The 13,784-nt window shown below is 59.1% G+C and overlaps 1 protein-coding gene across 1 annotated transcript; it reads left to right on the top strand.

The window, feature by feature from the left end:
• The first annotated feature begins 1,636 nt into the window (after positions 1–1,636).
• On the top strand, positions 1,637–5,967 carry Sapcd2 (suppressor APC domain containing 2). The gene is made up of 6 exons (XM_023700470.1): positions 1,637–2,162; positions 4,020–4,132; positions 4,429–4,575; positions 4,657–4,764; positions 4,846–4,938; positions 5,010–5,967. Exons 1-6 carry the CDS (start codon positions 1,709–1,711, stop codon positions 5,136–5,138), a joined length of 1,044 nt encoding a protein of 347 aa, XP_023556238.1. The 5' UTR covers positions 1,637–1,708; the 3' UTR covers positions 5,139–5,967.
• The last annotated feature ends 7,817 nt before the right edge of the window (positions 5,968–13,784 follow it).

The raw sequence follows: 13,784 nt of genomic DNA on the forward strand, positions 1-13,784 counted from the left end.
TCACAATGGAGACAGCCCTCTTCTTTCAGGGAGAGCTGCTCAGGTGGCCCTCCACATCCCACCTGAGACGGCACTCCCACTGTGAATTCCCCCTTGGGAAGGTCTCCTGTGTGCCTGCCACTGATGTCCATTGAGTACCCATGAGGGGCGATACCCATACCAGGCTTTGGGGTGCCCTGCCCTGCTCCAAAACAGCATAAGGAGTCACAAGGTGGTAACCACCTCACCCTGGCATCTAATGTTGGGCATCTGACCAGACTTTGGGGATAGGGTCGGTGCTTGGGTACTTTGGCAGAAAGATGAGCCAGGCAGGAGTAGAGGAGTATACCTTTCTGGCCCGAGGTGCCAGGGCCCAGAGGTAAGGGAAGGCAAGTGCCCAAGGCCCGGGGCAGGGCTGGGTGTGAGTGCAAAGGGTCTCTGGCCTGACTGTCTCTGTGGGAAGCCAAGGATGCATTCCATGACCGAGTTCCAAATGGCAGGCAAGTAGCTTTTTAGCCGGCCACCTGTCCTGCCAAAATTACCATACAGGAACCAACTGTGAAGAGTAACTCTAGAGCGGCAGAGGGCCCAGCAGTGACGGCCAGGGCAGCTGTCCCTGAAGCCAGAGCTACAACACGCCTGGGTGCCTTGGAGCGGAGGACACAGAAGCCCGGAGGCAGCGGCTGAACTTCTGCAGAAGGGCAGGGGCGAGGCCAGGGAGAGGCTTGAGGACTGACAATGTCCTGAGAAGGCAGAAGCTGCAGGTCACTTGTGGGCCTCCTGTCTTGTTTGGAAGTCTGGGGCAATGGTGGTGGGGGTGGGTGGGCCCAGGGTAGAGCTCAGAGGACAGGCAGAGGCAGAGAAATGCATAAACCCCAACATGGCTTCTGGGGGCTCTCCAGCCAACGCTAGAGCCAGGACCAAGGGAGACGGAGCGCGATCCCGCTGGAAATGCAGCACAGGCCCTGGGGGTGCAGGCTGTGAGAGCCAAGACAGCCGGAGGGGATGTCCAGAGGGAGGGGCTGGGGGCCACGAGAGCCGGTCACCGGATGGGCATCTGGGGACACAGGAGAAAGTGGCTTTGTCCTGCAGCCGGTAGGCCAGGCCAGCCCTCCCCGCGGGGCCGCAGTGAGGACAGAGAGGCCTCTGTGAGGGGCGCCCAGCTGGCTGGAGCCCGGGATCCTCTGGGACCCGACTCGGTGGGGGCGGGGGAGAAAAGCACCTCAGCTGGTGCCTGTGGCCTGCAGACCCTCAGGGAGAGGACCCCAGGGAGCTGGGAGGAAAAGGTGGCACTTAGGGACTGCATCCTCCCACCGCCACCCACGAGGCCACACGGGGACAAGCTTCCAGCAGGGCGCCAAGCCGCACCTCCGTGAGACCAGGACCCAAGCACGGCTGGAAGAAAGGATGGAGCGCGCGGAGGTGGAAGGAGGGTCAGGTAGTCGCGGCGGGACCAGGTTGTGGCAGGGCCCCGCCCCACCAGGCCCCGCCCCAGCCAGGCGGTAGGAGCCGGTCCGCGTGGGGCCCGGGCAGGAAAAATCAAACCCGGGCGGCGGCCGCCCAGCCAATCCGGGAGCAGAAGAGCGCGCTTCGGCCAATGGTTGCCGCGCATGCTAATAAGCGCCGCCGCGCCGAGGAGGGCTCCATTGAAAAGTAGCAGCTTTTGTCGGGCCGCCGCTGGCCGGGCCTGCTCCGCAGCCGGCCGCGCGGGCCGCCGACCCGGGCTCCCATGGCTGGGCCTGCTACGGCCGAGCGGGGCCGCGGGCCTCCCGCCGCGCTCACGCCTGGCACCGAGGGGCTGCCGCGCGCCTTCCTGCAGAGCCTGCGCACGCTGTTCGACATTCTGGACGACCGGCGGCGCGGCTACGTGCACGTGCGCGAGATAGAGTCCCGCTGGCAGGGTGCGGACGCGCGCGAGCTGCCCCGCGGCGTGCTCGAGGGCCTGCGCCGCGCCGCCCCGGCCAGCGGCTATCTTACCTTCGAGCGCTTCGTGGCGGGGCTGCGCACCTCGCTGCCTGGCACCGAAGGCGGCCCGCGGGACCCGGCGCGCGCCCCCACCCGGCCAGGGGACCCTCGCTTGGTGCTGGAGAGGAAGCCCCTGCCCCCGGGCTCGCGGCCCAGCGGCCCCGCGGAGGCGACGCCCTGCCCCACCGGCGCTGCGCGGCCCCCGAGCGCGGACACGGGTGAGTGAGGGCTGCCTCGCCCGTGGGGGGACAGCAGGGTCAGTCTCGCCCACAGGGGAGGGGCACAGTGGTTGCAGTCCCCGGAGAAGAAAGGAGCTTCGGCCGGTCCACATGTACTCGGAGCCTCTAAGAGGCCGCTAGCTCCTGTGAGCAGGGTAGCTCCAGACCCCCACCAGGAATCTACCCCGTGCTGAGGCCCAGAGGGCACCCGGACACTGCCCCGTGTTGAGGCAGGACACCCCACCACCTGGGACACTGCCCTTTGGCCTCATCTCTGACTGCTCAGGCAGCCACACATCCCTTGAGAAGCCAGAGTGCCACTGTGGGCCACAGTGGCCCTGAGGGCCAGCAGATAAAAGCTGTGGGAGGTGACCTAGGGAGACACCTGGTCGCTGGGCCAGGGCCAGAAAGAAGCTGTGTATGTGGAGGCTGGCCTACACCCTGTGCAGGGCTGGGCTGTAGCAGATGCCACCCAGGGACACAGACCGTGTTCTCTGGGGACTCGCTGCAGGCTCTTCTTGCTTCGGTGCAGTCGGCAGGAACTGGAGACTGCTGAAGGGCCCCTGTCTGCCCCACCCCTGCCCGGGGAACAGGAGCTGCATTATGGCTGGGGGTGGGCACTGGGTTCCCAGAGGAGGTTGAGGCCGCCCCAGGCCCGCAGCCCATTCAGCCCTTCCAGGTGCAGCCTTTCCACCAGGCAGCTGCCAGTCCCTCTGCTGCCACCCACCGCTCTGCTGGCCTGACCAGGCCTCTCTCCAGCCCTTTCATCACTGGCACTTGCAGCTGCAGGGGCCCTGCTCTCCCCCAGGAACGGATGCAGCAGCTCTGCTCCCCACTGGGTTCCCTCTGCACCTGCCAGCCCAGCCTCCCTGTTGCTAGGGTAGGGTAGGCTTCTGTGTGTAGCTGGTCCCAAGTCTGGGGTCCTGGTCATCCATGAGCCTGGCTGCTTGAGGTCAGCTGCACGCCCTGTGCCCTACACCACACCCCGACCAGCCCACTCCTGGGCGGCATTCACACAAGGCCCCCTTAGGCCACAGGCCAGGCTCTGGCTGCACCTTTCCCAGGCAAACTCAGCCCAGACAAGGGCTGTCTTGCTTGATTGACAGGTGCCATTTGGGGTGCCACATCAGAAGCCCCACGACCACCCTTCCCAGCAAAGCCCTCCAAGATGAACACCTCTCCCCAGGCCCAGGCTTCCTCCTGTGGACCAGATCACCTTCCAGTGCATTTGCTTGCCACTCCCTGCACAGTGCCATGACCCTGCGCCTCCCCCTGCATCTCTACTGGTCACGCAGCACAGCAGGCTGGGACAGGAAGGTGCTTGGCCCACTTGGAGGCTGAACCTCTCTCTCACTCCTTTGAATCCAGCCCTTGTGGCACCCCTCCTCCGGGCCAGGCCCTGGGGTGTAGATTCAAGCTGAGCTTGGGCAGGGGTAGAGCTGGGAGGCTGAGGAAGGCAGCCGTAGTCCACATGTGCACCCCCTTCTGTAGATGGAGGCTCTCGCTCCATAACTCTACACCACCCTCATGCTGCCACCATTCCCAGCCACCCGCACTACCCTGCACCAGCTCCTGAGTACACACAGCCTCTCACACCTCACCCTTTACCCAGCAGCCTCTGAGTCCCCAAGATGTGGACATTCGAGGTGTGGAGGAGCTCAGTGCTCACCAAGGCATGGAGAGGGGGAAGGACACAGGCAGGCCACCCTAGGGCGGGGCTGGCTCAGACTGCAGCTCATGTAGCACTGGTCCCCCGAGCTGGACAGCAGCAGGGATACTTGGGGGATCTGGGGTGGGCTGGGAAACTGAGCGGGAGTGGGTCCAGAGGAAAGCCAGGACCTTGCCTGTCCACTACAGGTGCTGTGGCCTGCAGGGCCCCTGAGGTGGATGTGGGGGATGCCCGGCGGGCCCCACGGGCCCGAGGGGAGCGTCGGAGGCACACAATCACCAATGGAGTGGACTGCGGCCTGGTGAGAGAGGGGCGGTGCTCTGCGTGTGGTGTGGTGACTGGAGGCCAGGGGATTGGGGATCCTGACGGGAATACTGGTCAGCTCTAGAGACCTTGGTCCCCTGAAGATCTAGCCAAGGCCAGGCAGAGAGAGGCCATGAGGCCCTGACCTTGGCCAGTGCACCCCGCAACAAGGGATGCGGACTTAACGGTTGGCTCACTTTTCCCCCCGGGGAGCTTGAGTAAGGGCTGTGTGGCTGCTGTGCTGTGGGCCACTCGCGCTCACTAGTGTATGTGTGCCACACCTGCGGACCGCAGCTAAAGCAGGTGAAGGAGCTGGAGCAGGAGCAGGACGTGCTGCTGCAGGGCCTGGAGATGATGGCGCGGGGCCGCGACTGGTACCAGCAGCAGCTGCAGCGAGTGCAAGAACGCCAGCGCCGCCTGGGCCACAGCACCGCGGGCGCCGTGAGTGCTGGCGCTGGGGCTCCCGGGGCCCCCAGGCTCTGGGCACCGTCCACAGCCCTGTACTCCCTGGCTTTTCTGCAGGAATTTGGGGCTGCTGGGAGCCCCCGCCCACTGGGCTGCCTGCTCCCCAAGGTGCAGGAGGTGGCGCGGTGCCTGGGGGAGTTGCTGGCTGCCGCCTGTGCAGGCACGGTGAGTGCTCCCGCCTCCTGGGGCCCTTGTCCCCAAGACCACACCCCAGAGAGGCCTGGATGACACCGCCCCTACCCGCAGGGCACCAGCCCAGCCCCTGCCTCGCCCTCAGCCCCCAGCTGGCAGCAGCAGACCATCCTCATGCTGAAGGAGCAGAACCGGCTCCTCACCCAGGTGAGATGCGGGCAGGGGCCCTGGGGCCTGGCTCCAGCAAGCCCTGACCGCCCGCCCGCCCACCCACCCAGGAGGTGACCGACAAGAGCGAGCGAATCACACAGCTGGAGCAGGAGAAGACGGCGCTCATCAAGCAGCTGTTCGAGGCCCGGGCACTCAGCCAGCAGGAGGCAGGGCCCCTGGACTCCACCTTCATCTAGCCGGGCCAGCTGGGGACCCGAGGGAGCCCCACTTCCTCTCAGAGCCTGGCTTCCTACCCGGCCTGGATAGTCGGTTCTGGCCCCAGGCTCTGACCTGGATGGGGTGACAGCCGAAGCTGCTCCAGCCGTTGTTGGTGGGTAGGGGGGACCCTGCTCTGCCTCCCAGATCTCAGGCATCCCTGGGGAGAGAGGGCATGTCAACTGCTCTCCTGGCCCCTCCTGCCCCGACCCTGCGATCCTTCCCAGGTCTCTAGGAAAAGCGGGCGCTCCAGGCTGTGCTTCCAATAATGGCCAGCAGAGGGCAACAAGGGAACACCGGCCCCGACCCGCATGCGGCCGCTGCGTGAGGGGCAGGGTGAACTCGGACCTGGACACCCACGCCTGGGGATTCAGGGACAGATCCCTTTCCTCAACCAAGGCCCTTAAGACACGGTGTCTGTGGCTCAGATAGGAGCAGACTTGGGTGTCGGTTGCCCTCTAGGAGGGCACTGCTTGGCCTGTTGGGGGACTCAGGATGGGGCCAAGGCTGGGAAGGGGTCTTGGCAGGCGCTGGGGCAGGCTTGAGTGGCTTGCCTGCCTCCTGCAGACCCCAGGCCCTAGAGGGGTTTTTGTTGTTGTTGTTTTTAACAGTACCGAAGATTGAACCCAAGGGTTTGGCACTAAGCTGCATTCCCAGCCCTTTTTCATTTGGAGATGGGGGTCTTCCACATTGTCCAGGCTTGGTTGGAACTTGCAGCCTTTTTCGGCTTCCCTCCCGGGATGACGGGTGTGTACCACCATGCCTGACTTGGCTTTATTTTATTTTATTTGAACCAGAGTTTTGGCCGGTAGCCCAAGCTGCCCTCTGAGCTGGTCATGTAGCTCAGGCAGTCTTTCTGACTGGCCTCCTGACTGCTGGGTTACGGCACGGGCCACCATGCCCAGGCCCCCGACAGGCCCCCAAGGTGAGGTGGGGTGGGGCCTGGGGAGCTGCTCCCTCCCAGAGTGGGTGAGGTAAAAGAGCAGAGGGGTGCAAGCCGGGGAGCACCTGGCAGGCGGCGGCGGGGCGGGGGGAAGTACCCCCAGGTGACTCAGCCTGCTGGGTTGAGGCTCAGTCTCACGAGATCCCCACGGGCCCTGTGGCCGGGCCTCTGCCAGGGTCCAGCCACTTCCTGTTGTTCGCGGATCTTTTCAGATAAAGGTGGTGGAGCCACATAGTCACAGTGCTGTGTTCTCGCCCGAACATCATCTGCCCATGTGCGTTTGATTTGGTTTTCTTGCGGGTCAAAGGAAACTTTCTGCTCGTCTAATACATTTTCCAGTTGTTTCTGTGCGTTCTGATTTTGAATTCCCAGAATCATACACATCTGAGCTGACCTCGGCCACAGGGCGCCCCAGCCACAGGTGTACCAGTGCCTCCCCATCCACCAGGTCCACTTCAGCCTGGCCTCTCCCTGCCTGGGGCAGTGTCCCCTCTGCCCACCAGGTCTGAGGCCACCTAGTGGCCTTTAGGGTCTGCAAACACAAGCAAGAGGTTTCCAGGACCGAGGGCCGACTGCATCCTCTGTGCACCTCCGGCGGGTCCTGCCTCAGCAGGCCGGGCTGCGCCAAATAGCCACAGTGCCCCTCAAGGCCCTCGGCACCTTGCCCACCTCTCAGCGGTCCTGGGCTGGGGCTTTGTGCTCTGCGAAGTAGCGCTTGAGGTGGCCAGTTTACTCCTAATGCATGGCACCTGCAGGCCTAGAGGGTGCCCAGGGGTAACAGACCTCCAGGGGACATTGGGCCTTCAGCTGAAGGGTGGTGACGCAAGCTGGCGGACGGCAGTGATGGGAATGCAGTCCCACTTGGCTGGTGTTTCGTGCAGTGAGGACAGTGTGCCGTGTGTGGTGGTGCGTGCCTGTAATCCTAGTACTGGGGGAGGCTGAGGCAGGAGGACTGCAAGTTCAAGCCCAGCCTGAACAACTTAGCAAAACTCTGTCTCAAAATTGAAGAACTAAGGGCTGGCAGTATAGACCACTGAGAGTGAAAGTGCTAGATCCATGGGTGGGGAGATAGCGTGTAGGTCTAAGCGCTTGTCTAGCAAGCATGAGGACCTCGGTTCAGTCCCTGGTACTGTATCCCGTGCTGTGCAGGCCCTGAAACCGGGCATGGTGGCACGCTCCTCTCGTCCCAGTGCTGGGGAGGCTAGACAGGAGAATCACTGTGAGTCTGAGGTGCGCATCAAGACCCTGTACCAAGTAAATAAAAAGAATGTGCACATGCAGGCTCACACACAACCCCAAGTGTGCGCCCTGGAGCCCCTCAGAAAGGCCAGCGCCCCAGCTGGAGGGCTTAGGTGGACTGAGGTCCTTGCAGGTTTTCTGAGATGCCACATCCAGGAGTGTCCACCGCAGGTTGGGCAAGGCAGGCAGCATCCCAAGTGTCCACTCCCATTGGCAGTCTGAGGCACCCAGGGTGACAACAGTAGGCTGGGCATGGTGGTACCCGTCTTTAATCCCAGCACTCTGGGAGGCTGAGGCAGGAGGACTGCAAGTTCCAGTCCAAGTGAGTGACTTAGCAATACCATGATTTAAAATTTATAGAAGTAAAAAGACCTGGGGATATGTCTCAGTGCAGAGGCCCTCAGTTCAGTCCCCAGGACCACAAGGGGAGGGGCACATCCTTCATGAGGTTATAAAATAGTGCACAACCATCTACAAAGAAGCGGCCTGCTAGGCCCAGCAATATGACTTCAGCACAAGGTCCACACCCGGCAAAGCCATGTGCAGAGTGGAAGCAATGTGTGCAAGCATAGGCTGGGGTGCAGCTCAGAGGCACGAGCGCTGGCCTGGCGAGCGCAGGGTCCCGAGTTTCAATTCCCAGTGCCAAAACACACGTGTGTGTGTGTGTGTGTTTACAGTTTACCACAAAAGGAACCTAAGAGGAGATGGTAGGGAAAGACAAGCAAAAAGGCAGGGTGCTGGGCGTGGTGGCATCTGCCTGTCATCCCAGCTCTGCAGGCTGACGCAGGAGGATCACTGAGGCTAGCTGCCCACTGAGGGCCTAACGGCCACACCGGCGACTGTGCTCAGGGCAGCGGCTCCCTGTTGCAGAGCCTGCGCTAAGTGTAGGTCGGTGGCAGGGCGTCACAGGCTGGCGCACACATGGCCCCCTTGTGTGGCCTCAGCTTCCTCCTGCTCTGGCACGGCAGCAGCTGCCTGTGAGCACAGCAGCCCAGCCAGGGCGAAGGGCAGCCGCCTGGCTTATGCGGCCATGTCCCAGAGGCCCGGGCAAAGTCCAGCCCCCAGGCCTCGCCCTTTCAGGGAAGAGACATGGAGTAATCTGGTCAGATCTTAAACCATGAGAGGAGATGAGCAAACGGTAGTACCCGTTTGTGGAAGAAGAGCAGGGTATCTGACCAACCCCAAGCCCTGCGAGGCTGGAAGTAAAAAGCTCCAGAGACGGCACGCACCGGCAGGAGTGACATCACTGAGGTGCCCTGAGGTCTCATTCTTCACAAACATCAGCTACCGCTGAGTCCAGGAGTGTCTGTTACAGTACCTGGAAGAGCCAAGTAAAACAGTAGCGGAGCCAGGGAGACAGCTCAGTAGAATATAGCGCTTGCCTGGCAAGCACAAGGTCCTGAGTTCAATCCCCGGTTCTGCCCCTCCCCCCAAAAAATAGCTACACAGTGTGCGCTTGCCTAAGTGGGGCAGGAGTGGTGGACAAAGCGAGAAAGAAATTCAGCCTGAAGAATGAATAAGTTGGGAGCTAGATGTGGTGGTCTGTCATCCCCAGTGCTGTCATCCCAGCACTCCAGAGAGCAGAGATGGGAGGACTGCAAGCTTGAGCCCAGTTTGGAAAATTCAGTGGCTTTGTAAGACCCATCTCAAAATAAAAAATAAATCTGGCCGTGGTGGTGCATGTCCATAATCCCAGCATTAGGAGGCTGAGGCAGGAGGATTGTTGAGAGTTCGAGACCAGCCTGGGCTACAAAGTGAGCTCAAGGCCAGCCTGAGGTGCATAGTGAGACCCTGTCTCAAAAAGGCAATAGGGGGGCTGGTGAGATGGCTCAGTGGTCTAAAGCACCTACTTGGAACAAGCTTAACAAAGCAGAGGGACAGAGGGACCACGGTTCGATCCCCCAGCACCACATGCCAGCCAGCCCCGCCCCCTGGTGGGCTGAGCTGGCCACACACACACACACACACACACACACATAAAATTTAAAAAATAAAAGGCAATAAGTAAGGGTGGGGAATGGAGCTCAGGAGCACAGGGCCTGCCTGGCAAGCACAAGATCCTGAGTTTGATTCCAGGTACAAAAGGGGAAGGGGCTGGGACTCAATGCAGAGTCCCTGTGTTTAATCCCAGTACTGGTGAGTCAGGAAACACAGAATCAAATGGTAGAAGTGTGTCAGTATTCACAATTGTGCGTATAAACTCAGCAGTTACAGACAAAGCTGCCAGCCGGCCTAGAGCGCTTCAGATGAAGCCGTTTTAAGGGGACACCGCTGAAAGCAGAAGACTTGAGCAGATCTGGAGGCAGGCAGACAATCACAGCCCAGGCGCATCCTACTGTGAACGCACGAGAGGTGTGTTAAGCGGCGCAGGGGCCACGGGAGAGCCACCCTGAGGCAGCTGCGTGGTGGTGGCTGCAGAGCCAGTCTGGTCCCGCCTCTGCTCGGCACAGTAAGTAGCAGCGGTGCTTCAGCGACAATGTGAGATCCGCGCCGTCCACGGCAGATCCAGGCCTGCGTGGGACTTGCGGGCTGAATGTGTCTCAGGTGGCAGGACAGGAAGGGGCTCAGTTCCCTGCGGAGTGAGGGGGTCACCAGGTCCAGCATCAGTTACAACACAGTCTGGGTGGTCAGGTGTTGGGAGCAGGCGTGAGCCCAGCCTGAACGGCTTGGAATTTAGCAAGAACTTGTTTCTAAGTAGAAAACACAAAGAGCCAGGGGAGGGGGACAGACCGATGTCCACAGGAGGCCCACCAGTCTCAGCCACCAATGACTTGTAGCCTTGGTCTTTGGGTGTGGCAAAATGGCAGCTGCAGGCAAGACCGCCGCACTACGCCGAGTGGTGTCCCTGATGCAGCCTCTGGGGGCAGCGTGGTGGCTGCTTTCAAGTCTCAGGTCAGCCTGAGAGGTAGGTGGCTGATGGTAGGTGTGCGCATGCTGGTGACTAGTCAACAGCACAGCTTCAGTGTCGCTGTAAGGAGGGGATGACTTTCGGTCAGGTGACTTTTTTGTTTTTTTTTAATTTTATTTGTGTGTGTGTGTGGCCAGCTCAGCCCACCAGGGGGCGGGGCTGGCTGGCATGTGGTGCTGGGGAATTGAACCGCGGTCTCTGTGCTTTAGCTTAGCTTGTTCTAGGTAGGTGCTTTAGACCACTGAGCCATCTCACCAGCCCTGGTCAGGTGACTTTGGGTAAAGCATTTTCCTTCCCTACCTGGATTGCGGAGGGCTCGGGGAAAACTGAGGTCCCTAGCAGGAAGGAGTCCAGGCTCAGCGCAGCCCCTTCTCTGCAGTATAGACCTGAACCCCAGCTCCCGCAGGCCGGAGAAATGAGCTATTTTCATTCTGGAGTGTGAAATTTCATGTCAGTTCATATATTTTATGCAACAGGGAACTATGATGACACCTCTCTCAGGGTGCCCGGCAAGATCCTGGCACATAGCCTCTTTCCAGAATATTACTTAGTGGTGAAAAGGAAGGGGCGACACCATGTGGGAACCTCCAGGAAACGCTGGGGCCAAACCCAATCTCAAAATACGTGATTACATCCAACTGGTTAATACTCTGTACCATGCATGATCTCATTTTGCTCACAGTCACAAAATACACAAATATAGAGGGGTTGCTGATGGGCGGTCCCCAGGGATTAGGAATGGTGCCCAGGACCTCCAGGCCCAGGGGCTGCAAGGCAGTGGGGGACTGGATCTCCGAGCCCGTGTTGGGAGGGAAGAAGCCCCTCGTCCCCACAGATGCCCAGGGTGCCGACAGGTGGGGTGTGAGGCTGTGTGCACACAGCCCTGGGACCACGCATGCATTGCTGTCTCAGCTTGAAATTTAAAAGTGGGGTAAAGCATGCATTTATGTGCACAAGAGTGGTCAGCGAGGTGAGCAAAGATAGACCAGTCAACCTGTGCCTGTGGTGGGTGACAGGCTGGGTGGAGGGCAGCAAGTGGGCACACTGTCCACCAGAGGTTCCAGGGCCCAGGGAAAGACCGGCACCCGGCCAGAAAGGCAACGACCCTGCTGGAGCCTAAGGGGGTCCTGGTTGCTGAGAGAGCCCTGGGTGGGAGCCAGCATCAGAGGAGGGGCAGGGAAGGGCAGGAAACTGTCAGGAGGCCTCAGGAGAGCCCAGCCTACCACATGACACCCCACTTCAATGACTTGGGGGCCCGAGAAGTGGTCTTAACATAAAGGAAAGAAAAGTACTTGAAGAGAGCCAGCTCTGCAGGCGAGGCCGGGGCAAGTTTCATAGCCTAAGTCCCAACCAGGACAGGGCAGCTCAGAGCCAGTGACTTAGCCGCTCACTGCCAATAGGTAAAGGAAGGGAACATTTTTTTCCAGTACTGGAGATTGGACACAGGGCCTTCACACTGAGCTGTATCCTCAGCCCCTCTGCCTTTTAATTTTTTTTCAATAGATTTTTTTAAAGTTTTTTTTTTTTAATTAACTGGGCTGGGCTCAGACTAGCAACCCTCCCGCCTCAGCCTCCTGAGTGCTGGAATTGCAGCACGGGGTGCCTCTCCCAGGTGAGAGTGCTTTTTAAGCAGATTCAGTTCTTCATGCTGGGCAACAGACAAACAAAACAGATACAGAAGTTACTGCTTGTGGGGCTGGCGAGATGGCTCAGTGGTCTAAAGCACCTACTTGGAACAAGCTTGGCAAAGCACAGGGACCGCAGTTCAATCCCCAGCACCACATGCCAGCCAGCCACGCCCCCTGGTGGGCTGAGCTGGCCACACACACACACACACAATAAATAAATAAATGTTTAAAAAAAAAAGAAGTTACTGCTTGTGGGTGTTCTGAAGCTCTCTGAAGAGCAAACCAGGGAAACAAGCCAGTTAAACACACATCTGGCTTGCTTGGTCTAGCAAAGAAAAAAAGCACATTCATGATATCAGGACTAGAAAGGGGAATGTCTATGCATGCTGGAGAGGTTACAGACACGGAGACGACATTTTCAAACAAGACCCAGCTGACCCACTTGGAATGGGTCCATTCCTAGGAAAATGTAAAACGGACTCAACCACAAGGCTTCTCAGCCCCGAAAGGACCGAGGAGGAGGCGGCGGCGGCGGCACTGGTGTAAAGGGAGATGTCAGGCCTCGCGTGTGCAAGGCCAACTCCGCCTGCACTCGAGCCGCAGGTAACCCGCCCGCAAGGCCTGTTCTCCAGAGGGCAGCTGGGGAGGCCGGCGTGAGCCAGTCCGCAGGGAGGCCAGCGCGGGGCTCATACTGTCCCACTCGACGAAGTGTAAAGCGAGACAGACGTCTCCTCACCAACAACTCGGATTAACTCAGAAGCATGTGTGAACATAGTGCTTTATTTTTATTTTTTATTTATTTTTATTTATTTATTTATTTTTTTTTTTGCGGAACCGGGGATTGAACTCAGGCCCTTGCGCTGGCCAGGGAAGTGCTTATTCCACTGAGCCATCTCCCCGGCCCCTGAAATATACTTTTAATGAGCTACACTGAAGGCTCAGAGATGAAAATGTGGGCAGCTGTTTAGATGTGCAGAAAAAACAAAGCGTTCTTTTAAAGTCAGTGTCTGAGATATTATTCAGTGGTGAAAAGAAATCCGCTGCTCTGTCAGGAGGGGAAACAAGCACACGAAACTAAGTGGAAGCTGCTGGCATGAACGAGCTGAAAACCAGTCTCCACTCCGATGCCCAGAAGGAGCAGAGCTGGAGACGGGAGTGGTGGACGGGCTGCTGGGGACAGAGGGGCAGCTAAGGGCTGTGGCTGTGATGGGGCGGGGGTCCCCACTGACACATGGCCACCCTGCAGGACACACATCAGCAAGGTGAGCTGTGGCCTCGGGCTTTGGGCACCGACTGGCCAGTGTCCCCCGGTCGTGGGCATGCGGGGAACAGGGGAGATCCCTACCTTCTGCTGTTTTTCTGTGACCTCGAATTTGCTACAGAAAAATTAAACAGACTCATGTCAGTTCATGTGATCTTTTGGGAGGGTACTGGGAATTGAACTCAGGCCCTTGCACTTGCCCGGCATGTGTGTATTCTACTGAGCTCTCTCCCCGGCCCCAGTATTTTATTTATTAATTTGTTTGTTTTTTGGCTGCCTCAGCCCACCTGGAGGCAGGGCTGGTGCCGCATGTGGTGCTCGGAGTCGAACTGCAGCCCCCGAGGCCCCCTACGCTTGCCTAAGCAGGCACTTTAGACCACTGAGCTATCTCACTGGCCTCTATGTCTATTTTTTTTTTTAAATAACTTGGAAAGTAAGAATTTACAAAAAAATCCTATGGCAAACATGATTAATGTTGAAAGTGCTCCTTTCTGTGACAGGAATGAGGTAATCCACTTATGGTCATTTCTATTCAAACTTTATTTTTTTTTTATTTATGAGAGAGAGAGAGAGAGAGAGAGAGAGAGAGAGAGAGAGAGAGAGAGTGTGGTGTGTGTGTGTAGCCAGCTCAGCCCACCAGGGGGCGGC

This window comes from Octodon degus, unplaced genomic scaffold (assembly GCF_000260255.1).
Source record: "Octodon degus isolate 3935 unplaced genomic scaffold, OctDeg1.0 scaffold00123, whole genome shotgun sequence".
In the NCBI taxonomy this organism is placed as follows: domain Eukaryota; kingdom Metazoa; phylum Chordata; class Mammalia; order Rodentia; family Octodontidae; genus Octodon; species Octodon degus.

Bases quoted from the DNA above. Each gene is read 5' to 3' on its own strand.
- Sapcd2 (XM_023700470.1), top strand. From the start codon at position 1,709: ATGGCTGGGCCTGCTACGGCCGAGCGGGGCCGCGGGCCTCCCGCCGCG. The intron at 2,163-4,019 runs GTGAGTGAGGGC...TGTCCACTACAG, and splicing joins GCCCCCGAGCGCGGACACGG to GTGCTGTGGCCTGCAGGGCC. The intron at 4,133-4,428 runs GTGAGAGAGGGG...TGCGGACCGCAG, and splicing joins ATGGAGTGGACTGCGGCCTG to CTAAAGCAGGTGAAGGAGCT.